Source organism: Penicillium manginii (genome assembly GCF_028828005.1).
Source record: "Penicillium manginii strain IBT 31320 chromosome Unknown utg000005l:1.0-5665137.0:1.0-5668048.0, whole genome shotgun sequence".
NCBI lineage: Eukaryota > Fungi > Ascomycota > Eurotiomycetes > Eurotiales > Aspergillaceae > Penicillium > Penicillium manginii.
In genome coordinates, this window is record NW_026643106.1 from 2,173,997 (window position 1) to 2,198,030 (window position 24,034).

General features: G+C 48.7%; 11 protein-coding genes across 11 annotated transcripts; 8 read left to right on the top strand and 3 right to left on the bottom strand.

The window, feature by feature from the left end:
• Positions 1 to 89: 89 nt before the first annotated feature.
• N7533_007202 (uncharacterized protein) lies at positions 90 to 1,343 on the top strand (the record flags this gene model as incomplete). The annotated part of the gene is made up of 1 exon (XM_057103852.1): positions 90 to 1,343. One exon carries the CDS (start codon positions 90 to 92, stop codon positions 1,341 to 1,343), a length of 1,254 nt encoding a protein of 417 aa, XP_056958809.1.
• Positions 1,344 to 1,572: 229 nt separating this feature from the next.
• spb4 (ATP-dependent RNA helicase SPB4) lies at positions 1,573 to 3,625 on the bottom strand (the record flags this gene model as incomplete). Its single annotated transcript, XM_057103853.1, has 3 exons — positions 1,573 to 2,704; positions 2,764 to 3,270; positions 3,330 to 3,625. 3 exons carry the CDS (start codon positions 3,623 to 3,625, stop codon positions 1,573 to 1,575), a joined length of 1,935 nt encoding a protein of 644 aa, XP_056958810.1.
• Positions 3,626 to 4,342: 717 nt separating this feature from the next.
• On the top strand, positions 4,343 to 5,218 carry N7533_007204 (diacylglycerol/polyprenol kinase family protein; the record flags this gene model as incomplete). The annotated part of the gene is made up of 1 exon (XM_057103854.1): positions 4,343 to 5,218. The coding sequence occupies one exon, from the start codon at positions 4,343 to 4,345 to the stop codon at positions 5,216 to 5,218; it is 876 nt and encodes a 291-aa protein (XP_056958811.1).
• A 624-nt stretch (positions 5,219 to 5,842) lies between these two features.
• On the top strand, positions 5,843 to 7,421 carry N7533_007205 (flavin monoamine oxidase family protein; the record flags this gene model as incomplete). Its single annotated transcript, XM_057103855.1, has 2 exons — positions 5,843 to 6,286; positions 6,348 to 7,421. 2 exons carry the CDS (start codon positions 5,843 to 5,845, stop codon positions 7,419 to 7,421), a joined length of 1,518 nt encoding a protein of 505 aa, XP_056958812.1.
• A 559-nt stretch (positions 7,422 to 7,980) lies between these two features.
• On the top strand, positions 7,981 to 9,662 carry N7533_007206 (putative aromatic-L-amino-acid decarboxylase; the record flags this gene model as incomplete). Its single annotated transcript, XM_057103856.1, has 3 exons — positions 7,981 to 8,029; positions 8,094 to 9,018; positions 9,086 to 9,662. The coding sequence occupies 3 exons, from the start codon at positions 7,981 to 7,983 to the stop codon at positions 9,660 to 9,662; spliced, it is 1,551 nt and encodes a 516-aa protein (XP_056958813.1).
• A 422-nt stretch (positions 9,663 to 10,084) lies between these two features.
• On the top strand, positions 10,085 to 12,479 carry N7533_007207 (Zn(II)2Cys6 transcription factor; the record flags this gene model as incomplete). The annotated part of the gene is made up of 4 exons (XM_057103857.1): positions 10,085 to 10,170; positions 10,219 to 10,350; positions 10,407 to 11,112; positions 11,181 to 12,479. The coding sequence occupies 4 exons, from the start codon at positions 10,085 to 10,087 to the stop codon at positions 12,477 to 12,479; spliced, it is 2,223 nt and encodes a 740-aa protein (XP_056958814.1).
• A 652-nt stretch (positions 12,480 to 13,131) lies between these two features.
• N7533_007208 (crossover junction endodeoxyribonuclease) lies at positions 13,132 to 15,714 on the bottom strand (the record flags this gene model as incomplete). Its single annotated transcript, XM_057103858.1, has 1 exon — positions 13,132 to 15,714. One exon carries the CDS (start codon positions 15,712 to 15,714, stop codon positions 13,132 to 13,134), a length of 2,583 nt encoding a protein of 860 aa, XP_056958815.1.
• Positions 15,715 to 16,235: 521 nt separating this feature from the next.
• N7533_007209 (putative actin-related protein RO7) lies at positions 16,236 to 17,842 on the top strand (the record flags this gene model as incomplete). Its single annotated transcript, XM_057103859.1, is given in 3 exon segments — positions 16,236 to 16,440; positions 16,454 to 17,040; positions 17,141 to 17,842. The coding sequence occupies 3 exon segments, from the start codon at positions 16,236 to 16,238 to the stop codon at positions 17,840 to 17,842; spliced, it is 1,494 nt and encodes a 497-aa protein (XP_056958816.1).
• Positions 17,843 to 18,219: 377 nt separating this feature from the next.
• Positions 18,220 to 20,414, top strand: N7533_007210 (fungal specific transcription factor domain-containing protein; the record flags this gene model as incomplete). Its single annotated transcript, XM_057103860.1, has 3 exons — positions 18,220 to 18,402; positions 18,470 to 19,369; positions 19,422 to 20,414. 3 exons carry the CDS (start codon positions 18,220 to 18,222, stop codon positions 20,412 to 20,414), a joined length of 2,076 nt encoding a protein of 691 aa, XP_056958817.1.
• A 535-nt stretch (positions 20,415 to 20,949) lies between these two features.
• On the top strand, positions 20,950 to 21,864 carry N7533_007211 (enoyl-CoA hydratase/isomerase family protein; the record flags this gene model as incomplete). Its single annotated transcript, XM_057103861.1, has 4 exons — positions 20,950 to 21,159; positions 21,219 to 21,278; positions 21,347 to 21,699; positions 21,753 to 21,864. 4 exons carry the CDS (start codon positions 20,950 to 20,952, stop codon positions 21,862 to 21,864), a joined length of 735 nt encoding a protein of 244 aa, XP_056958818.1.
• A 269-nt stretch (positions 21,865 to 22,133) lies between these two features.
• On the bottom strand, positions 22,134 to 23,952 carry N7533_007212 (uncharacterized protein; the record flags this gene model as incomplete). Its single annotated transcript, XM_057103862.1, has 3 exons — positions 22,134 to 22,635; positions 22,705 to 23,563; positions 23,619 to 23,952. 3 exons carry the CDS (start codon positions 23,950 to 23,952, stop codon positions 22,134 to 22,136), a joined length of 1,695 nt encoding a protein of 564 aa, XP_056958819.1.
• Positions 23,953 to 24,034: the final 82 nt, after the last annotated feature.

The window sequence follows — 24,034 nt, forward strand, 5'->3', positions numbered from 1 at the left end:
CCGATATTCCCGGTGAGTACCGGGTCCCAGGATCACTTCCATACTCTTCTTCATCGCTTTGTCCCCCAACAATTCCACACTGGACCTCCATGGGTGTCATCCCGAACCCACCTGCAACAATCGAAGTCTGTTCTTCACCTCCATTCTCCCCTACGGAGATTAGTCGAAGTCCAGGTTTCATCCCGAATCCACATGGAACATTCGAAGTCCCCTACAGTTCTCCCCCTCCGTCTTCCCCTTCTTCTTCCCCCCAAGCTGCTTCGCAGCAGAGGATCGCTCAATCAAATTTCTTCCCTCCCTCCAATACTAATATCTTTCAACAAGTCTTGGATTCGGATTTCCGCCCTCGATACGAAAATGGCGGATCCTACAACCCTACTCCACAAGAACGCGCCGAGGCGAAAAGAGATCCCCGTTTCAGCAGATTCAACAGTATGTCCAATGCTCTTTTTATTGCCCAGGAAAATTACCATCGTCGTGTACAAGAGTACTATGAGACAAACCCACATATGAGACCAACCCCTGGAACGATCAGCAACCGAACTGAAGATCCTACCAACTCGTCATTGCTTGGTTGCTCTCAGATTTCTGGCGAAGATGATCTTCTTCCCCCCCATTCCACGGGAGAAATCATCAGAAACCCGACAGGCAGCAATGGAACCTCAATTCCTCTTATGTCTGACCCTTTGGACGAACCCCCAGACGTCGTTGTGAATTTCAACCCAGACGGTACACTCGCTGATGATCAAGTTGCAGCTGCCGTTTCCGACTCGGACGATGAATCACCTTTGACCCGCGCTCGCACCAAAGCTGAACAATTCAAACCGAAGACCCCGAGCCGTCTGCGTGAAGCTCATCGCTCTAGCATGAACCGTTCCTCGCCCTTTTCCCAGACCGCCATTACCCCTATTGTTTTCGATCGCCAAGAACCCTCGAACCACCCAGCACCCGAGGATAATCCAGCACCCGACAACCACCCAGCACCCGAAAACCATCCAGCGCCCGAGAACCACCTAGCACCCGAGAACCAAGAATTCTTCAACACCCTTGAGGACATCGAGAAATACGCCGACGCCGATTGGCTCTACAGGCAATGCCCCAGCGGGGACTTGCGTCAGCTGAAGTGGCCGCCGAAGATCAGTCTTATCGATCAAATTCGCTCCCATGGAGTCAATCTCACGGAGGAAATCGCCCTGGCGGATGAAGTTTGGAATGACCCGGTTCAGCGACAGATAGATCTCAATGCGATGCGGACTGTGCTTGCGACATCCATGAGCAAGCCTTTCGGTGTTCCTGTTGACATGTCTGCATGGGATTCACGACCCGGTAATCGCTTGGATTAAGGGATCTTGTGCACTTGCATGTACCATCAAAAGAATTTGTATTGAGTATGTGTGTGCTGATTTACTTCATGACTGATGACACCCCCAGAATTTGCATTCTTATCATTTGTGGCGGGTTCTATTAATTGTTCCAAACTCAATCAAAATCAACTTCTCTTCTTTTTCAAAAAGAAAATTAGATGTATATGTATTCGGGACGTGGTCAATTCATTGTGGATATTGTGCTTGTTCAATCGAAGCCTGTAAATTCTTCGCCATTACCATCTGCATTTGGAGCATCTTCCTTCGCTGCGATTCTTGCTTGGCGTTCCTCTTCATTCTTTGCCCTAATCTCCTCGATCATGCGCTCGGTCTCACGCGCTTTTTGCTTCTCCTCCTCTGGCAGTTGTTCCCATCTCTCCATTTCCTTGCGTGACTTCTTGGCCTCTCTGCGTCTGAACTTCTTGTCTCGTGCCTCTTGGTTTTGACTCCAAGAGGCATTCTCAACCGCACGTCGCTTTCGGGAGTCCTCCTGGTTACCCTGAGCCTGTGCCTGGGCCTGAGCCTGCGCATATTCTTCCATCATCTCCTTGCGCCGCTTCTCTTTCTGCTTATCCTTGTAGGTGAAGTTATCCCAGTCCAGACTAACACCCAATGTGCGATCTCCGGTAAAACTGCGCAGTTCTGGCATCTTGGGCATCTTGAGTAGACCCCATGCGTTGCCGAGAGCTTCCCAATCAAGGTCTGCGACTCGGAAGATACTACTTGCTTGATGCTTGCTATAACTTCGAAGCCAGCTAACGAATGCCTTTTGGCCCTTGTCGTGATGACTGCGGTCTTGTCGCATAATCTTGCGGACGGCTTCCGTTGCGGCGGCGGCATCCTCATCTGAAGGAATAGGGAGATTATAGGGAGCCACTGGGGTCTTGCGAACCTCTAGGAAGGAAACATAGTCTTCTTCGCGTCCCGGGTGAAGTAGGACGATACTCAGACCACGGCGTCCGGCACGTCCGGCACGACCACATCGGTGGATGAAAGTTTTCGGGTCAGATGGAGGGTCGATTTGCACGACCAAGTCGACGGATGGGATATCTAGACCCCGAGAGGCGACATCGGTCGTAAGAAGGATGGAGGGCGTTGTAGCGGTGGTGAAGCGAGTGAAGTTCTTTTGGCGCACGTTGGAAGCATGTTTGCCGTGGAGCGGAACGAGTAGAAACTCGTCTCCCAAGATTAGTGGAAGCATCATCGTAAGATAATCAACGCTTGAACATGTTGAAACGAAGAAGATTGTCTTCTGGGGTGTCGGTTGAACGGTTGCGAGAATTTGTTTCAGGATAGAGTATTTATGTGCCGGGGGTGTTGTCAGGTAAGTCATTTGCAAACTAATAACAATGTCAGAACTGGGGAATTGGATAATACTGAATAGCCATGATCAACATACCTCGCGGGTGTGCGCTTGTCTTCGACTCCGGAGCCGCCTCTGACCTTGACAGCTACCTTTACAGGATTGCGGAGACCCACACGGACGATTTGGTCGACTGCTTCGCTGATACTGGCACTGAAAAGACCCGTCCTTCGCTGCTTGGGCAGATGGCGGAGGATCCTCTGAAGATCATCCTTGAAGCCGAGATCTAGAAGTCTGTCCGCCTCATCAAGGACCAGCATTTCGAACGATGATTGAGGACAGTGTACATGGGGCGACGACAGAAGTTCGAGCAGTCTTCCCGGGGTGGAAACCAACACGTTCGGCGATCGCTTGAGGAATGAACTGAGATCTTCCGCAGGAGTAGTTGTGCCGCCTAGCAAAAGCTGAGGGACCACTTTTAGGGTGGAAGATGAGGATTTGGGGCGAGGCGCATCTCCTTCAGGAGGATTGATCGCAGCCGCAGATGCGGGGTGGAATTCGAGTAGTGATAGAAGGACTTGATAGATCTGGGACGCAAGTTCTCTGAGAGAATAATATATCTTAGCAAGGGTAAACTCTCAAGCAATCGCGCCAAAGCTTACCTTGTCGGGGAAATAATGATTGCTCCAATATGGTGCTTTTTGAGAGGCTCATCAAGGCGCAGAAGCTTTTCCACCACGGGAATCAGGAAAGATAGGGTCTTTCCACTACCAGTCACAGCCTCCACAACAACATCCTTGTGCGCCATGAATAGTGGAATGGCCGAGGCCTGAACTGGGGTCATGCGTGTGAAGCCCATAGAGGATACAGCGTCGAGAGCCCATTGTGACAGTGGAGGATTGAGGCCATCCCACGCCCGGGACGAGGTGGTAGGCTTTTGTTTCGGTTTTGGGACCATTATCACCCAATTTTGATATGAAGATCAAAATCCGAAGATCAAAAGCTCTGAGATGTTAATCAAGATCTCCATCTCCCAAAAAAAAAACCCGACTGGGGCAGAATGCAAATTGTTATCGATAAGAGTCACACGTGACCCAGCACCCAAAGAGGCCGCGGCAGTGCCGGATGCCCGCAAGACCAAAGATTGCCCTTCTGATTTAAACTTCGCGCCTAACACTGCCTCGCCTCGTTCAATTCTCGGGCATTCTATTCCCCTTTCTTGCCCAAATAATGCGCTACAATTTCTCTCTGTCCTTCAACACCTATTGTCCCTGATCGACCTTGCGCGGGTGTCCAGAACGATCGCCCATCATTCCGTCGTTAGGAAGATCATTGATACCCTGTGGCAGTCTTACTTACGACACCGCGAATCTTTGTGCTCGACCATTGATCGGTCTCATTAACACCCCGGTACTTCCACCATTCGTCGTACGATCGTCCAATATGCCTTCGACGCCAAACACCGTTCCAGAGACCCCCCCGAGTCATCTCTCCTTCACCCTCTCTCTCCGACAGATCTGACGCACGTGATGGATATCTTGCACCCACAACACGCTCAGCAGCCCGCCGACAGAACCTTTCGGGAGTCTCAGAAGAGAGTTCAGGATCAGGGAGATCTCGTAGTCCACCTGATTCTACCCCTAGCCGGTCAACGCGGCAGCGTCGGTCCAACCCTATGATCCCAGCCTCGCCGCCCAACGGTAAAGCCTCCAATGGCTTTTTATCGCCCAAGCTTCCAGATGGTGGGCGTGATATTTCACGATCACCGTCGCCGCTTGGTCTCATTCCGTTACATACCCGCTATCGCAGCTTCATTCACCGTCATGAAATCCCTCGCAAACTTCTCCACGTGTCAATCGGCTTCCTGACCCTGGGTCTATATAGCCGCGGGATCCAGACATTGCAGATTACCCCCGTGTTATTTTCTGCTCTAGTCCCGATTGCAGTAACTGATATTGTCCGTCATCGCTCGGAGAAGATCAATAAAATTTATATCCGCTGCATGGGCGCTCTTATGCGTGAGACCGAAGTCTCTGGTTACAATGGTGTGATTTGGTATCTCCTCGGCGCATATGTCGTTCTGCGCTTCTTCCCCAAGGACGTCGGTGTCATGGGCGTCCTTCTTCTCAGCTGGTGTGACACTGCCGCATCTACATTTGGCCGTCTTTACGGTCGCTACACTCCTCGCCTTCGACCCGGAAAGAGCTTGGCTGGAACTCTGGCTGCCTGGGCTGTTGGCGTTGCCACTGCTGCCTCATTCTGGGGGTGGTTCGTTCCCTACATGGGAGCTTTCCCCAACGACCCGCAAGACGCATTTATGTTTACAGGCCGTTTGAATTTGCTTCCCGATTGTGTTCGTGGTCTCATCGGCATGGAGTCCTCGTCTGCTGGAATCATCACGGGCCCACTGGCCCTTGGCGCGATGAGCGTCGTGTCTGGTGTTGTGGCTGCTGGCAGCGAGTTCATTGATCTGTGGGGCTGGGACGACAACCTGACTATCCCAGTTCTCAGTGGGCTGGGACTTTGGGGATTCCTCAAAGTATTTGGTTGAATACAACATCTTCCTTCTTTTTATTATATAATTTTCCCTTATGGCACAGCAGGCACATCTCTTCTCATGTACTGGTGTTCAATGCTTAGATGATTGGATGTTTAGCTTTCTCGGGCATGGCATTGCATCAGATTCAAATTCTGGCTTAGAAAGGGCGAACGGTCGATGTAGATTCGCTACACTATGTTATTATTACCTCCTTTCGATTCATTATTTTCTCAGCTACAGAACAAATATTTGAGCCACGAAATCTCCTGAATCAACCAAAACTTTCAGATGACCATGTAGTACCAGTAGGTTCAGATGATTGTTCCCCGGTGTTTGCCGAATAATATCTTCGCATGTACTTTCCCATTACCAACGCCAATCGTACGACCATAGATAACGATCGCCAGCCCTGGAGGACATGCCAAGCTAGGGCATCGTCGAGCGGAAGCTCGCTCGGCGCTCGGAATTGAAGATCCGATGCCGATTAGAGCCTGGGGACTAAACAATGGAACGACAACCATGCATTTCCAAAGTCATCAAGAGTATAAATATTAGTCAATACCAAGTTGATGTTATAAAGAAATACTCAATCACTGAGATAAGTTCAACTTTTCTACTTTAGAAACGCTGCCGATCATGCACGAATCCTTCCTCAAAACTAGCCGTGATGGCTTTCAATGGACCGAAGCAACTGGCCTTGTCGCAGGCGTGCCCACTTTGGGCCTTATACAGCCTTCATCTCATTGCAGTAAAGAAATGATTTATGACGTGATAGTTATTGGAGGCGGCTATGCTGGACTGACGGCCTCACGAAACCTTGCACTTGCCGACAATCAAGTCTTGCTATTGGAGGCTCGCGATCGGATTGGAGGTCGTTCATGGTCATCAAACATCGACGGATACCCCTATGAAATGGGCGGCACTTGGGTGCATTGGAATCAGCCGTTTGTATGGAATGAGCTGCGACGGTATGATATGACGGGACAACTGGAAGTCTCGCCTCGGAAGAGTGTGGAGGGTGGTGCACGAGTCACTGTCAAGCTAGACGGGGAATTACTTCACATTTCACACGATGAGGAAGTAGGCTCTTGCTTGTTCTAATTCACGTTGGTCAACCCTTGCTAATTGAGTGGCAACGTAGGATGAGGTGATCGAATCGGCATTCAAGAAGTTTATAAATGTCGACGGCCAATTCGCTCGTTCTATTATTCCATACCCGCACGATATCGAATTCAATATGGAAGGCATTCTGTCTTACGATAAGATGTCAATGGCTGACCGAATGGTCCAAGTCGCTTCCCAGTTGACACCCCTTGAAAAGAACATGTTCGAAGGGTTCCTGGCTATAACGCACGGTGCAAAATGGGACGAAGCATCATTTTTCGAGTTACTACGGTGGTGGGCATTGATGAACTACAACTACGCTGATTTTATGGCGATTGGGTTGACCTACAAGCTAAGATGCGGCCAATCAGCACTCGCAAGACACATATTCGACGAAGCTCTGGGCACTGGAAAGTTTGCTTACAGCTTCTCAACTGCTGTGGATACCGTGGATGATAATGGGGATTTGGTTGAAGTTACGAGTAGAAACGGATCTACTTTCAGAGCCAGGCGCATTGTGTGCACTGTTCCACTGAATGTTCTCCACACCCTCAACTTCGTGCCAGGATTACCGGATCTGAAGACCGAGGCGTCCTTGATCGGGCACGCTAATCAGGTTGTCAAGTGTCATGCAGAGGTAGCTAACCCTGAAATGCGATCCCTGGGTGCCACGAATTATCCAGATGGGAAGTTGACCTACACTTTCGGAGACGGAACCACGCCGGCAGGCAATACTCATCTTGTTGCATTTGGTAGCTCGTTACCTCACGCACACTTAAGCCCACAGAAGGATGTGGAGACGACAAAACAGGCATTTGAAGCATTCCACCCAGGGATGCGAGTGAAAAGGCTGGTTTTTCATAATTGGCACGAGGATGAATTTGCTCGTGGTGCTTGGGAGTGGCTTCGACCAGGAATGACGACCAAATATCTCCAGTCCCTGCGCGAGAGGCACGGGAATGTTCTCTTCGCTAGTTCTGATTCTTCCTATGGTTGGAGAGGGTTCATCGACGGGGCAATTGAAGATGGCGGGAGGGTATCAAGGGTTATTGATCAAGAGCTGAAAGCAGTGGTGCAGCAGCACGAGCTCATTTTTACTTCAAAGCTGTAAATAGAACTACGAATATTAGATTGGCACCAATTATATCAACCATCAAAGTCTAGTTTTTATGATAAAATGTTTGTGTAACTATCATTGTTTTGGTTTCTATCTGTTCTACTCCATTAAACAGAGAGGGTGCAAAATAATTAGACCAAGAGAAAAGACATTAGTAATAGTGATAATAACGAATTGAGCTCGCAAATATTATTTTTTCTTAGCTATTGATTGCCAGTCATAAATTTAAGTTGCTCAAGTTTCGTTCTAGTTCTAACTTGAACTATCCTCGGTAAATTTAATGTTAGGGCAACGCCGATCTTTGGTGCACTCGGCCTCGGAATGCCACATCCGAACTTGCACTTGGTCCAGCGGGTACAAATTCTGTTCCGATACTCCTTATTTAATCTCAACTTGACGCGCTTGAGCTCCCTTGACTTTTCCTCGATTCATACTCCATTTGCGATAGGAATTGCATTATTCAATATTGTCCGGTTGAAACGACCTGCAGTTTACTATCGTGGTCACAGCGTCAGATTATCCAACGTACAACAGACACCCCCGCAATTCCAACATGGATCAGTCACAATTTCGGGCAGCTGCTCATTCTGCCATTGATGACAGTATGTTCAATTTTAACCCCTGAAATCTATACTTTATCGCGCTCTGTCTCATGAATTTGTGTAGTCATCGGCCACTTTGATTCTATCCACGAAAAGAGAGTCCTGCCGACTGTGGAACCAGGATATCTTCGTTCGCTAGTGCCAGAGAATCCCCCGGATGAACCGGAAGAATGGGCTGCAATCCAAAAGGACATTGACTCCCAGATCAAGCCTGGCTTGACTCATTGGCAGTCCCCAAACTTCATGGCATATTTCCCGGCAGGAGTGACCTACCCCAGTATTTTGGGTGAGATGTACTCTGCTACATTCAATGCCCCCGCTTTCAATTGGCTTTGCTCTCCAGCATGCACGGAGCTGGAAACTATTGTCATGGACTGGATGGCGAAAGCCTTCGGTATGCCTGAGTGTTTTTTGAGCTCCTCCAAAGGTGGAGGTGTCATCCAAAACAGTGCCAGTGATGCTATTGCCACTGTTATTACTGCTGCTAGAGAGAGACGAGCACGCGAGCTAGCACTGAGGGATGGCATGGAGGAAGGTACTCCGGAATATGAGGACCGAAAGATCGAGCACCAGGGAAAGCTGGTTGCCATTGCTAGCGATCAGACCCACAGTAGTGCTGCAAAGGGCGCATTGATCGCTGGTACTCGTTTCCGCAGTGTGCAGACCCAGCTGGCAGACAACATGGAGATGACTGCTCCACGCCTCCGCAAAGTCTTGGAGAAATGTGAAGAGAGCGGACTCATCCCCTACCATTTGACAATGACATTCGGAACCACAAACTCCTGCAGCATGGACCGGTACGCCGAGATTCTAGCTTTATTGAAAGAGAAGCCTGAATGGCAACGCATCTGGGTCCATGTCGATGCTGCCTATGCTGGCGCTTCTCTGATCACGGAAGAGTGTAGTCACATTGCAAAAAATTTTGCGGAGGGTGTCGACAGCTTCAATACGAACATGCACAAGTGGCTTTTAGTCAACTTTGACGCGAGGTATGCTACTTGAACTTGTATTCCTTGCTGGATGATCTGCAACTTCATTAGACTAACTGCTCTACAGTCTTCTTTTTGTTCGAAACCGTGTTGACCTTACCAATGCATTTGATATGACGCCAGCATACCTTCGCAACACTTACTCGGATTCGGGAGCCGTTATTGACTATCGCAATTGGTCTTTCTCTTTGGGGCGTCGATTCCGTGCCCTTAAGATTTGGTTTGTGGTGCGCAGCTACGGCCTCAATGGCATGAAAGAATACATTCGCAAGACCATGGGCCTCGGCGATATATTCGCGGATCTGATCCGTGGAAGATCTGACCTCTTTGAAATTGTCACAAAGCCAGCATTCTGCTTGACTGTATTCCGCGTGAAGAACCCCCAGGCTACGTCCAACGGTTCCAATGAAGCAAACGGCACGGCTGCGGTGTGCAAGAGAGATAAAGAGTCTGATAGCCTGACTAAAAAGGTTTATGAGCTTGTGAACTCTAGAGGTGAAATATTCATCACCTCTACTGTGATCGATGGCGTTTATGTCATTCGGGTTGTCAGCTCCAACCCCATGGCTGAGGAGAAGTATGTTCGCAATGCCTTCGACATTCTTGTTCGTACAACCGAGGAAGTAATTGGACAAAAAGACTAGAGTCACTATTCTCTAACTGAATTGGATGGTTAATACACATAAATTTTGCCAGTTACCTGAGTAGGAAGTAGTTTTGCCATCCAATGTTGCTTTGAACAGACATTATCTACACCCAATCAAAAAAAAAAAAGTCATTCCCAACTTAACTCAAATTTGATTCTGTTTGGGTTGCCCCAAATCCAAATATCATTAAGAGCTGTGTTATTTAGCATATTGTTATTATTGTAGTTATTATCGTTTGAACAAAGCAACCCTGCCTTAAGGGGGCACCTCGGTGTCCCACCCATTCTTATCTCAACCAATCGGAAATCGTACGGACTCCTCGGCTTTGAATTCCGCGTTCCGAGCTGCACCTCACCTTTTGCTTTTGCTGCATATGTGAGTCAATATAATTATCTAGTATCCACCATTACCCTCAAACAATGAGCTCTGGAGAGCATGCTTTTGAGGATGAGCTGCCTTCATCCGAAAGAGCTAAAAAAAGAGCGAGATACACTCAAATTGCTTGGTATGGCCGAATCCCAAGACTGATCCATCAGAATACTAACAATTATAGCAACGAGTGTAAGCGGCGCAAGCTAAAATGCAGCGGCGGATCCATTTGTGCGCGATGTGACCGAGATAATGTCCCTTGTGTCTACGCTACTACTCGCACATCGGCTCACCCGGGTGAGTTTAAGGATCCACGGTATGATTTTCTCCAATCTGCTCATGCACAAGCGATGGTACTGAGCATACACACAGAGTGGGCACGCGATTTCATGACGTGGATCAGCAACTAGAGAGTCTGCAACGGCAAATACAAGTGTTGTCAAGTCGTTTAATCAAGCTCGAGTCTTCCAGTCCTCAATCGGTAGCCACGCCGAAGAGTTCGGAACAGAGTGGCTTGCACCGGATCTTAAATGCTCCCAAATCGCCACATTATATTGGCCCAACCAGTGCAGAATTTGGGTTGAATCAACCGAAGAATTCTTCGACTGATAATACGCAGCATCATGATGAGGAAATGGGTATTCCAGACACACCAAGCCCTGCGGCATCAGGAGAGGAAGATGTCCTGCCAGTGGTATCCACTGGAGATACGCTAAGCCTATCTCTTGAAGACACCTTGAATTTGGTCCAGATCTATGAGGATAGTGTTGGAATAATGTATCCCTGTGTCGACTTGGACAGTGTTCGAGAATACGTCCATGAATATTATCGGTCGAATGGCATATATGAGATCAGCAGTGCATCAGAAGCCTTGGCGCAGGATGCACCAGATCAGGATTGGTTTACAGCCCGAGATATTCAAGTATTGAAAATAATTCTAGCTACTGCTCTTCTGGCAGAGTCTCACGGCCGAAGTGAGTTCGCAGCCCAACTAGCAGATAGTGTGGAAGATCGTTTTTCGGGCCGATTCAGGGTTGCGGAGGTGGATATGAAAGAAATTCTCATAATGACCTTACTGGTATGTCCTCTACTACCTTTTCCTACTTCAACAAAACCATGAAAAGGCTGACATATTTACCATATCAGTCCATTTTTCATTCCTATCGCGACGATGAAGTCATCGCATGGAGGTTCATACGAAATGCATCTAGTGCGGCAATGGAGCTAGGCTTACATCGCCAGGAAACTTGGCAGAGGACGGGCGGTGTTTTCCCGGGCGAGGTTGCATGGACTTGGGCCAGGAGACTGTTCTGGTGCATATATGTACTCGACCGTAAATGGTCTTTTGGCACTGGACTTCCATTCGGCATTCAAGACATTGATATTGATACGAATCTCCCCGAGCCTGGCGATTCTACCCCATATCTTACTTGCATGATATATCATGCACGTTTGAGCACAAAGATCTGGGGGCTTATTATGGATTGGCCGAATCGCTCACGAGTGGCCACCTCCGACCAATGTGCGTACCTAGACACGCAAGTGCAACAGTGGATCTGGTCCATCCCGACCGAGCTAAGATTCGATCCGAACCAGACACCGGATTCTATCACTGGCCCTGGAAAGTCAGAGCACCGCGACCGCATTATGATGCTTCAGGTACTACTTGCTCTGCAGGGTAACCAATTACGAATCCAGGTGTATCGACAAAATCTCCTCAGTAGTGAACATATTATGGAGGATCCACAAGGCGCATCCACGGCAGTCGAAACGGCAAAGCGAACTATCCACATGCTTGAGAATTTCAGCGCAGTGTCGCATATTTACTTCCAACGTCCTGAGCCGTTCAATTATTTTCTGATATCAGCCCTCGCAGCCCTTTTTCTGGCAGTTATCCATGCGCCCAACACATTTCGTCACGTCTGTCGCCCGGAATTCTACACAGCAACGGAGCTTGTGCGTCGCTCTGCCACTCGAGCCCGGACATCAAGACGTCTGCAGAAGATTATCCGCAGTTTGAAACAGATAGAACTGCATAAGAGCAATCCAAAGCGTGAAATGACCGGAATTCGACAGCCTATATTGAGTCAGAAACTTGGCGGGGCGAGCAAAAACCCTGAACAAAATCATTTGACAACATCACAATCTTCAACACCCAGGGCTCAGAATATGTGGAATTTGACACCGGCATTGTCGGCCTCACGGAATGCTTCTTCAACGCATCAACCCTACGATATGTCAAGTTCATTCTGGGCAACGGACCCAAGTGCTGTTACAGAAACTGAGCCTAACATGTGTGAAGACTTGAGTAGTTTCTTCGAAACCGCCGGGGATCTCTATTTTGACCCTCAGGCCTTTGACCTCCCTGGTGACATGGATATGGGCTTTTTTGCCCCGACAGGGCTACCCTCCCCCCAATGCTTTGGATATATTCGAAGCCGATAACGAGGCTTTGACACGTGTAATGGCTGACTTGCTATGAAATGTCTCCCCGTGCCAGTGAAGATTTTCCAAGTCTTCAATCAAGCCCAGGACTGGAAGCAGAGTACCTAGGTATTTATTACTACTACTACTACTACTACTACTACTACTACTACTACTACTACTACTACTACTACTACTACTACTACTACTACTACTACTACTACTACTACTACTACTACTACTACTACTACTACTACTACTACTACTACTACTACTACTACTACTACTACTACTACTACTACTACTACTACTACTACTACTACTACTACTACTACTACTACTACTACTACTACTAGTAATCAGCATTGAAAGTTCCAATCTTGGAAGGATAAACCTTGGAATCTGACTTAGATGTAGGCCTGAGCGTGCGCCAGGCTATTACTAGTATAGTGCAGTGTAATTAGAAATATTTTAACCTCATCCATGAGGCCTGAGGTGATTGAATTCCTGATGCTGATGTACATATCCTCCGGGATAAATATCCGAATCCGAGAATCAACTTGGACTTTCTTCGAAAACCGCGACTCGCTTTTCTGTTTTCTTTCGCTTGACGCCGAATTGAGATATCAAAAAATCACGCCGATGGGTATGCTGGTGGGTATATGAAGGCGTTTCAAATCATATCAAGGATGCTAACGCGGGGGAGTCGCTTCTTTTTGCTCTGGTCTTTTTGACCATCTTGGGCGTGGCTCGTTGCCGTGGATGTCACTTCTGGATCGATAGGTGTATCGACTTTCCAAAAGCCATTTGAGGTTGTGACGTTTTCGATGTGCCCAATTTTTCGGGCAGGTTTCCTGTCAGCCCCTTTCTTCTTCTCGGGAGATCTGGGGCTCTCTTTGGGATCCTCAAATTTCTTTTTCAATGGTAGAGAGAAAGTGTCGTGTTCGATCTCCGACAGAACAGCAGACTCAGATGAGCTGGAAGACTGAATTTTTGGAGACAAAGATTGACCACTGCCAATAGTTTTTTTCTTGGGAGAAATATGCTGCTCGGAACGACGAGGGTTTGCACGCTGACGATTTTCACAATCGGGAGGGACAATCAATGACAATGAACCAATTGCCTTTTCTACCTCGTCGAGCTCATGAGCAACCTGTTGCCGGATGTAATTTTCTTGACATGGAGGGGGTTGATCTAAACTGGTTGGTCTCATAGCTTCGTAATCCTTCTCCTTCAAAGCCGTCGTACCAGTTTCAATTAGCCTGCGTCGTCTGGGTGGCAATGGAACGATAGTATCGACAATTGAATTGCCGAAATCCTCTGATTCGACTTCTCCGGCACCTAGAACACTGGTGCGCGATCGCATGCGTAATGGGTTTACCAAAGGGCGGCGCTTAGATGCCGCTGTCGGTGATGGTGTGCACAGGTTCGAAAATGTCCCGACAAGGTCATCCACCTCCTGTGAAAAAGTAGACACTTGAGCTGCAGTATCTTGTATCGAATACATACTGGGAGAGAGATCATATCTTTCAAGGTCAATACGCTCTGGGAAAGGGGCAGTGCCGCGAGAGGAGGATTTACCATTTCCCGAAGCAGATGTGGCGGCTTCTAACAAGTGCGTCTTGAATGGAGGAGACAGTTGAGATTTCTCCTTGGTAAGCGTGCCATATTTTAAAATGCTGCCTTGCTTCATTCTTGGGTCGATTGGACCCTTCTTCTTAGGCCCAGTTCGTCGAGTGGTGGTTTTCTTGGGGGCATCCTTGCTGGCGGCCTTTTTAGCCTGGTCATCTTTCCATGTTTGTACAATTTCAGGTACACCAAGTTTGGCAATTGTTTCGAAGACCCAGACCTTTTCAATAGCCAAAGGATCAAAGCGTTTCGTCACTCGCGTCTTTGAAGGTGTTTGTGGTGGTGCCACCTCGCCAGCTGGCTCACCGTCGTCATCTTCTTCGACCGTCTGCCCTGCAGGCCCAGTTTCGTCGGACGCTGGCTGAGGGTTTGGTATCTCGGCTAGAAGGTCAATACCAACCACATCGATAGGTAGCATGTCTGTCTGAAGCTCAGTCATGCCATCCGTGCCGAAGTTTGCGCGGCTCCGGTGGATCTTTTGGAGCCAGGGGGTGCCACAATCAGGAGCAAGTGTGCCATGCGTTAAACCCGAAACAGGTCGTTTAAGACGCAGTCTGTAGGAGACAAGGGGTTCGGCTAAGAGTTTGATTACCTTTCTGGCCCCAGAACGATAGTTCCATTCAAGATGCTCAGCGGCGAAATTTCTGATCGCCATTGGATCAATGTCCTGATCCCACTCTTCTCCCAAGCGGCTTTTCAACCTTTCCATTTCATCTTTGGCCGAAACGACTGGCTCAGCATAATATTCGAGAATTGCACGATCGGGAAAGGTAGCCGGGATTCGTACGGCCTTATGCTTTGTGGTGAAATAACCACTCTCATTCTCTTCCAACTCGTATTGTAATCGATCTCGCCATTCATTCAATTCCGAGTCAAGGTCTGAGGGATGAGACTCGATTATTTTCAAGAGATCTTCACCAAAGCCCGCCTTTGCGATTTCTGCGGCCAATTTGCTTCCGCATTTTGGTACACCAGATGGTAGATAGTCCCCGCCACTAAGCATAGCAAACAAAATCATTCCAGGTCGATCGAATGGAATGTTTGAAGCATAGTACTTATTGCTCATATTGTAGAGAGTGATATGAGTAGCGGCAGTTGTCCCGGTGCCACTCTCCTTTGAGAAACTCTTTATCATAAAGGTGGACCCAAACATCAACGTATCGATGTCGTCGCTCATGACGGCGTCCACAATGCCAGCCTGCTGCAATCGGGCACACTCGGCCTCTGCCTCGCCTGGGGCTTCATGCCAGGGAAACCTGAAGCGATTGATGAGATCTTTCGATCGTTGAATAATCGGTGCATTTCCACCGCGGGACGTTGTGGCCTTACCCCTCTTGAAGGGGGGCTTTTTACTCCCATCGTAGACGAAAAGCGGATGAATTGGAAGCGCAAGGAGTTTGATCAACCGGTAAAAAAGGGTGCGAATCTCAGGATTCTTGCCTCCACGGCCTGCTTGAACTTGAAACAGCCAAATTGAAATATCGACTGCAACCCGTATTGGCCTCTGTTCCCGCTCAAGATGCGACACGGCTAGTTTTGATAGTGCGATGCGCTCGCCTGCACCCAGAGCATTAATAAGTCTGTTACTGTTAGCGGGCATGTTCTCATTTGTTCCGCGTGATCGCATATCGTTGACCAGCTGGCGTTGCTAGGCACTTCGGATATAGGACACACCTCCCCGTTCTCTATCTAGGAGAGCTTACCCTGGGATTCCCATTATGCCACAGACTCAATATTTGCGTAGATCGCCTTACCATGCAAGCGAAAGCGCCATGCGAAGGAGAAAGGGAGGGGTGGTTGAGTAGGATGATGCTTGGAACTTGAAAGTTGACTTGTCGGGAAAGAAAGTAAATAAACCACACGGCCCGATGAAGATCCGCGCTTCCCCCAGCTTTCACTCCCACCAAGCTCCCACCAAGCTCTCCTCCAACTGACGGCACCTTCTCTTCTTTTTCTTCCGTCACCTCACTGAACAATATAACGACTTCTCATCTGATGGCCGAGTAGAATTGTCCCCTACGTCGCTAGAGCGCGTTCCTTATCGCGGCGGATCTCCTTGGCTCCGAGGGGCAAACGCAAACGCGCAAACGAGAGCGCAAGAAGAGTATCGCAAGCTCCACGCCGACGACGAGCGACCACAAACACAAAATGTCTGCGACATCCAATCTCCGCCATAGTCAGACAGCTCGACCCTCCTCTCCCCATACACCACAGCAACCGCTCCGTTCAGCGAACACGTCTTTCGCGAGCGCATCATCACCAGGCTCGTCCTTTCGGAACGAGGACGATGCCATCATTTTCGAGATAGGTGCGCGATGGCTCAGAGCTGGATTTGAGGGAAATGGTACCCCCCGTGTGTGTCAAAGGCTTTGGACCTGAAGAAATGCGGCGAGCAGCGGACTACCGAGGGTGGATTAATGGGGACATTGGCGCTGGACCGCTACCCAAGCCTGTCAATGCGGAAGATTGGGTTCGTGATTATGAATTGTGGCAGCCGGACCTGAGCGAAATCGATCTGGGACTTGTCGAGGATAAGATCGAGCGCGTTTTCCGCGAAACCTACAACCAGTACCTGTTGACCGATGCTGGCACCTCCCGGCTGGTCCTGGCCCTCCCTGCGCTTATGCCACACCCACTGCTATCGTCACTACTCTCCATCCTCTTTAGCCGCTGGCGATTCCCTAGCGTCACTCTTCTTCCGAGTGCCACGATGTCTGCGACAGCGGCAGGATTGCGATCCGCTTTGGTCGTGGACCTTGGATGGGCCGAAACTACAGTAACTGGGATCTACGAATACAGGGAGGCTGTTACAAAACGGAGTACACGAGCGATGCGTGCTCTGATGTTGGAGACGGGGCGTTTTCTCACTCGGTTGGCTTCTGGTAATGATGATGCACAGGAGGAATCATCAGATGCTGATATCTCCGTGGGATTTGCATACTGTGAGGAAGTTGTCAGCAAGTTTGCCTGGTGCAGACCACAAACTGCAGACCTCGAGACGCAAACGGCAACGGACCAGACAATCTCGATTCCCTCCCCCCAAAAATCCAGAGCACGAGTACCAAGACCTCCCGCTTTCCGACATGGCAAAATCCGTTGAAAAGGTCATATTGGCATCTCAGATCCCCGAGTGTGACTTGGATGACGAGGAGAAATCAATTCCCTTGCTTGTTTACAATTCTCTCCTCTCTCTGTCGCCTGATGCAAGAGGAACATGCATGGCGCGCATTGTTTTCGTTGGGGGTGGAGCTCGGATTCCTGGCTTGCGCCAGCGAATTCTGAAAGAGGTACAACTATTGATTGACCGACATGGGTGGAGCCCGATTCGAGGCAAGGTCGTCGAGCGACAGCGGCAGCGACTGGAGGAATTGAAAATCGCATCCCAGACCAACACTCCTAGTCAGTCCCCAGATGGTAATATATCTGGCACGACAGACGATGAAAAGGAAAAGTCTGACCCTTCCAAGGAAGAGCCAGAGGTCGACTTTGTGGACCAAAAGTTGCGTCGACAGAACAAAGATATACCAGTGCCCGTCACAGGAATTTTGCGCGAAATCGAGTCCCTGGGGCCCTGGGCCGGAGCTAGTCTAGTGACCAGCTTGAAGATTCGTGGAATGGTGGAAATTGAACGAGAGAAATTTCTCCAATATGGGTTGGCCGGTGCGACTCGAGACCTGGAACAACCCGTCCCTGATCGTCGATCGGGGCTTCGAGCTGGGGATCGATCCAGCTGGACTCTGGCCGGATGGGCGTGAATCCCATGAAACTACATTTGATGTGTTGACAGAGCTCATTCTCTGTTGATCTGTTGTGTCGCTCGGTAAATAGCATCTGGATACCCCATATTATGAACATACCTACACTTGGAATATTTACTCTTTCCCCATAGCATGAGCGTTTGAACCGTACGGCCCTCGAGAACATACCTCGCATGTAGTAGTTAAATTACAAACATGCTACCATGCAATATAGACAAATCATCGACATTCCTTAGTGGCTCAGCCTCGGCTCGGGAATACTCCTAAGAAAGGCGGGGAAAACGGACCCACTGATGAACCGAATTGTAGGATAGCTTTTGGCCTGCACTGTTTTGAAGGAGTCGTGCTGAGGCATTTGTGCAGGGAATCTCGGAATGGCCCGGTTTAGCCCACCCCCGCTACGAGCACCTACAGCCTGCGTCGCTTGCAATAAGAAGAAAGTATGGACCAGTGACCCTTCGACAAGAATCCCCCAGCTTATTGGACTAGGTTCGTTGCATATTCGAAGACAACACAAATACATGCTCAAACTGCCAACGTCATCAATGGCCTTGCTTGTAAGTATTTCCAGCATGAACTAATATCAAATCACCGAAATTGGGGTATACTAGTATGCTGAATGAGTATTCCAGTCAGCGTGAGCGCAAGAGGAAACACCAGCGCAGCCCCGATGGCAAGCCACATGTTACTACAAGAGAAAACAGAATTCGCAGGCGTCGCTTGAGCCTGACCGAAAATCGAAATGGAGACTTCTCAGTCACAGGGCCGACCGATAGACCCCTGGGAGAAATCTCGGAGAATGATGCGACTCATATTGACTTGCTTCATGAACAAACGCCAAACACTTACGTGGAAAGTGGAAGCACCTCTTCAGCCAACGCAGAACAGACAATAATATCCGATGAAACTGCATCGGCGAATCCATATCTATCGGCGCCAATTCAGAGTTTCATGGCAAGATCCCGCTATTTCGATGATACTTTGATTATCAATGAGGATCAAGCGAGATCATATCCAATCGGAGATGCGGATGGACCGACAGAGGATGATCATCAACTGTTACGACTACAAGGAGCCTTTGAACTACCACCCAGAGCGGTGCGTGATGGGCTCATCAATACTTTCATGGAGCGGTGCTCGCCTTGGATGCCCATTGTGGAGCGCAGCTGGCTGGAGGAAAGTGGCTCCCAGAAACCGTCGATGCTCCTCTTGCAAGCCATATTTGTTGCTGCGAGTAGAGTTACTTCTGCACCCGCGGTGACTGCATATGCGTCAACTCATCAATTTTATCGGCGTGCGAAAGCCTTGTTCTGGTCTGGATACGAGAAAAACCCATTGACCGTGGTCGCGGCTGTGTGTATTCTGCATTGGTACAACCCGGAAGGCCCCGAGCATGTTTCGACAAACACGAGTGGCTTTTGGCGATACGTTGGAGTAGGACTGGCTCACCAAGTTGGCCTTCAAAAAGAACCCACGAATCGACAAGATGCTGCGTTGAGACGTCGCCTTTGGTGGACATTATTTGTATGCATCATTCATTGGTCCCTTTTGAAATAACCACGCTGATTACTGTTAGGCCAGGGATTGTTTAATATCAGCAGGACAAGGCCGGCCACTTGCGGTATGTATCGAAGATTGTGAGCTGGCATCTCCTTACCTGGGTGACTTCCATGATTCGAGTTCAAATGGCCATCTTTTTATTGCCTATGTTGAAATAAGCTCCATACTGGGGCATCTCACACAGCATTGCCGTCGGAAAACCCTCACACGACAAATACGACAAAATATTGAGAATCAACTATATCGCTGGACACGTGAACTTCCGGAATCTTTGAGACTCTTTCAAACGCCTACGAGGCAGCAAGAGCTTGGAGAACAACCCCAGAACATACTGAGTTCGTACAGCTTTGAGGCCCGTCAGTTACATATCGCCTATTTTATCTGTCTCGCAATTTTGTGTCGTCCCAACCAGGGGAGCTCTCCCTCTCCGGCGGTGGTGCTGGCTTCGTCATTCGTAGCGGGTATGTTCGAAGACTTCTTAGCACGAGACGAGATACAATTCTTGGGGCCCATATTTACATTTCACTTGCTTGCTGCTGGAATTGGCTTGCTCTCAAGTCGCAAAATCCCGCCACTATGGGAAAAAGCAGTCTACAGCTTGCAGACCATTTATCTTTCGCTGGAGGTTCTCGCTCAGCGTTGGTCATCTGCCAAAGGTAGCCTGAGAGCACTGAAGAGTATCGCCAGTGAACAAGAAAAAACGACGAGACCTGGTGATCAAGCTCAAATAGTAGTGCTTCCAAGAGAACATCACCCTTTCTTCCAGGACTTTGGTCCGGAAATATCATGGGCGTGGTCGTACTTTATGCATTCAACAGCCCGCTCGATCGCTCGGAGCGAAGACACCGCGTGCCCAGCAGGTGACTCTCAGAGTATTCCACTCGACAACTTAAACGAGACCCATTCCCCAAACAGAGTGTCTTCAACGGAGGAATATCGGCCGCTTACGACGGTATTAGATCCTCACACTGGGCTTGTCATGGGGGGGCATGCCGCAGAGCATCGGTAATGATTTCTTTCATAATCAATACCAGGGCATGGGAGACTGGCTGTTCAAAGATTTGAATTGGACCGGTGATAGTCATTGGTAGCTACTACGAATAAGGCTCATACGCACAACTTGATAATGATCTCGTAACTCTTATACCTAGTAGGTTAGTAATATTTCTTTCAGGCACACTGATCGGAGTATTAAGAATGACTTCCATAGGGTGGGGATGGACGCGCCCAGGTGCGCTGAATGCATCTAGATTTGTATAGGGGCTATTGGTAATTTCTGATAGGCCTATTCCATTCTTGACCCCTCAAAAGTGGTCACTTCAAAAGACTTTAGACATTCGCTCGGCGGCGTCTACTAGCATGAGGCCGCGGCCGGCATTCGGTAATCGGTGAATTTCGGTAATGGACTCAGCAGTGGGCCCCGGATGATCTGGGGATGCGGGGACGCAAGCTAGCTTCAGAACACCAAAACAGATCTTGGGAGGCGAAACAAGACTTAGCAACGAGTGAACACTGAATTTTGCCCTAATCTAAGCAGAATCAACATGTCGGATATCCCAACTTTCAAGAACCTCTCTCTGGAAAGACATGGAAATGTCTTCGTCCTCACAATGCAGAAGCCCCCGGAAAACCGACTCAACTCATGGTACTGCCAGGAAATGATTCGAGCTTATCGTACGGTTGAAAAACTGTTGGGTCCTGATTCGGAGGGGGCTGTTATAACTCGCGGCCATGATGCCAAATTTTGGTGCACTGTAGGACGCTCAACGAAGAAGGTTGATGATGATTACCAGGCTAATATATGAGACATCAGGGTCTCGAATTAGACGAGTCAGACAGCAATCCGTTCGCAAATACAGATGGATTCTATCCGGTAAGCCCCTTCGCTATTCCTTGAGACAAAAATATGATCGGGATTGTGAATTAACAAAGTGGATATAGCTCATTCATACGATTCTGGATTTCCCTTTTCCCACGATTGCACTGATTACCGGACACACATTCGGAGGTGCCTGTCCTCTTGCTTTGGCTCATGACTATCGTATCATGAACTCTCGCCGGGGGTTTATTTCGATGCCGCCTGTAAATCTAGGGTTGCACTTTGATGGAATTGGGGCTCTTCCACGACTCAAGTTACGTCCTCAGATAGCGCGAAAAATGCTTCTTGAAGCACACAAATGGACAGCAAAGGAAGCCTTGGAAGATGGGATAGTGGACGCTATCGCCGAGCCCGACCAGATGCTGGACGCAGCGATTGAAATGGGAGCTAAATGGGCGCCAAAGGCAAAGATGGGGTAAGTCACATTCGATTATCAGACTGAAATATACTAACTTGCAATGATCCAAGTGTATATGCACTTCTTCGCCAAGAGCTTTGGGGAGAGGCAATAAAAAAGTTTCAGCGAATCAGTTATGTTCATAGCAGAATGACTTCTGCACCCGCCAAGGTTAAGATTTGACCCTTCACTTGAATAATTCAGTCTCGTCATATAATGATACTTTCATTTGCTTTGGATTTAAATTGCGTAAATTGATACGCAGCGACATACTAGAGTGGTCGGAACAAATTTTCGGGTTCGTATGCTAGTAGTAACTGGTTAGTATCTTGTAAAGTAAACTACTTAGTAACTAACAAGTTAAAGACGCCCGTTCCTTGTACGCGATCAGGTCTTACTACTCATATTTTGCTCGACCATACTAGGTATATGGCGACAAATATATTCCAAATTTAAAGTCTAGCTCTAAGCTCCTTGCTCCATACTTGTATTTCGGGGATGTCTCGGTAGTTAGATGGAAAAAACCGCGGCCCCAGAATCTTCTTCTGCACCTTACCAGTCCCCGATTTTGGAAGTTCGCCTTTGATCACACGTAGAACAGTCGGAATTTTATACCCTGTGAGCTTGACTCTTAGATCATTCCTCAGCTCTGCCAAAGTGAGTTCCTTGCGTGTCGTTTTCTGGTCGGTCTTAAGGCTGATAGTCGCTGCAACTCGTTGGCCAAACTCTTCGTCCTCGACGCCAACAACCATCACCTCGGAAACATAGTCAAGGCCCAGGATTTCCCGCTCAATGTCAAGTGCTGAGATCTTGTATCCTCCTGACTTTATAATATCAATCGAGGCGCGACCGAGAATGAAATAATAGTCCCCTTCTTTCCGAGCGATATCTCCCGATTTGAAATAACCGTCCTGATCGTGTGCCTCCGAAGTCGCTTTTTCATCGTGAAGATATCTTTCAAAATTTTATAAATTAGCAAAGACCATATTAATATGCCCAGGTAGGAAGTCAGTATATACATACTTAGAGAACATATATGGACACTTCACAAGCAGATGACCGTCCTCCTCGAGCTTGAGACAAACTCCCTCAGCCACGCGACCGACGCTATTTCGTGGGGTTTCCCGCGTATCAAGATCGGTTTTAATGACTGCACCAAATTCTGTTGCACCATATCTTGTCAAAATTGGCTTCTGTCGCAAGTCCTCCCAGAACTTTTGAACGGGGCCGGGCAATGCGGATGAGCCACAAAGCATGGTGCGAATCTTTCTGGCTCCAGCAATATACTGATCGCGTACTTTGGGGTCTTGAGTCGCGATGTTTTCTTCATAATAGCGCATCATGCGCATATAAATGGTAGGTACACCGGAAAAGAAGGTCAGGCCACCCTGCCGCCAACGTTCCCATGTCCAAGCCGTGTTGAAGCTTCCGCTTCGGAACTCAATGCATGCGCCGGCCGTAAGAAAGGGAAGAAAGGTGAGACCCACGCCGGAGGCATGATGTACTGGTAATGTGTGGAGGACAACATCTTGTTCCGTGATACCGTAAAAATCTCCATCTGTTTCAGCATTTCCCGTCAGCCAAGTACGGCGTTGCACTGCGCCTTTTGGTGGACCCGTTGTGCCAGAGGTGAAAATCACTGCGCTCGCGCCATTCATGTCAAGCATTCGATTTGAAGATATTACGATCTCGCTCGCTGGGATTGGTGTTGGTCGGAAGAAGGATGCGATGGGCGATATACAAGGAATATGGAAATTCTTCTTCTCTCCCATAAATTGCACAATGGACTTTGCCAGGTCCTCACTTGTCGTGCTAGCAACCAGAGAAACGCATCGAGCCTTGGAAAGAAAGTATGTTGCTTCTTCAACGGGCAATCCCGCAGCTGTTTTGATTTAGTTCTGGCTCCTGTCCTTTGGGTTGGTTGATGGCGAACTTACCCATTGGCACTACGGCAGCACCAAGTGCAACAATAGCAATGAAGCCAACTGTGTACTCATATCCCCCGGCCGCCAGCAAGCCAATATAGACTTCCTTATCCTCTGCTAGGTCTCGAAGTGTCTGCGGGCTCATCCTTCGCCTGAGCTCATTCCGAAATGCGACCGCGTCGGATATAAGATCGTGGTATGTCTTTTCGATATTTGCATTCACATCTCGAATGGCGACCCTCGAAGATTTGCGTTGGGCATAACGAAGCAGTTTGTGAAACCAGGGTGAGTTAGGGAGGACATTTTCTCCCTCGTGTGAAGGCACGTAGAGAGTACGGTCATCCATTGCCAAGTCGTGTTCCTTTACCTACCCTCAGAGTGAATGATTGATTGTCAATGGAAGCTCCGACGATGCCTTCGATGCAGCA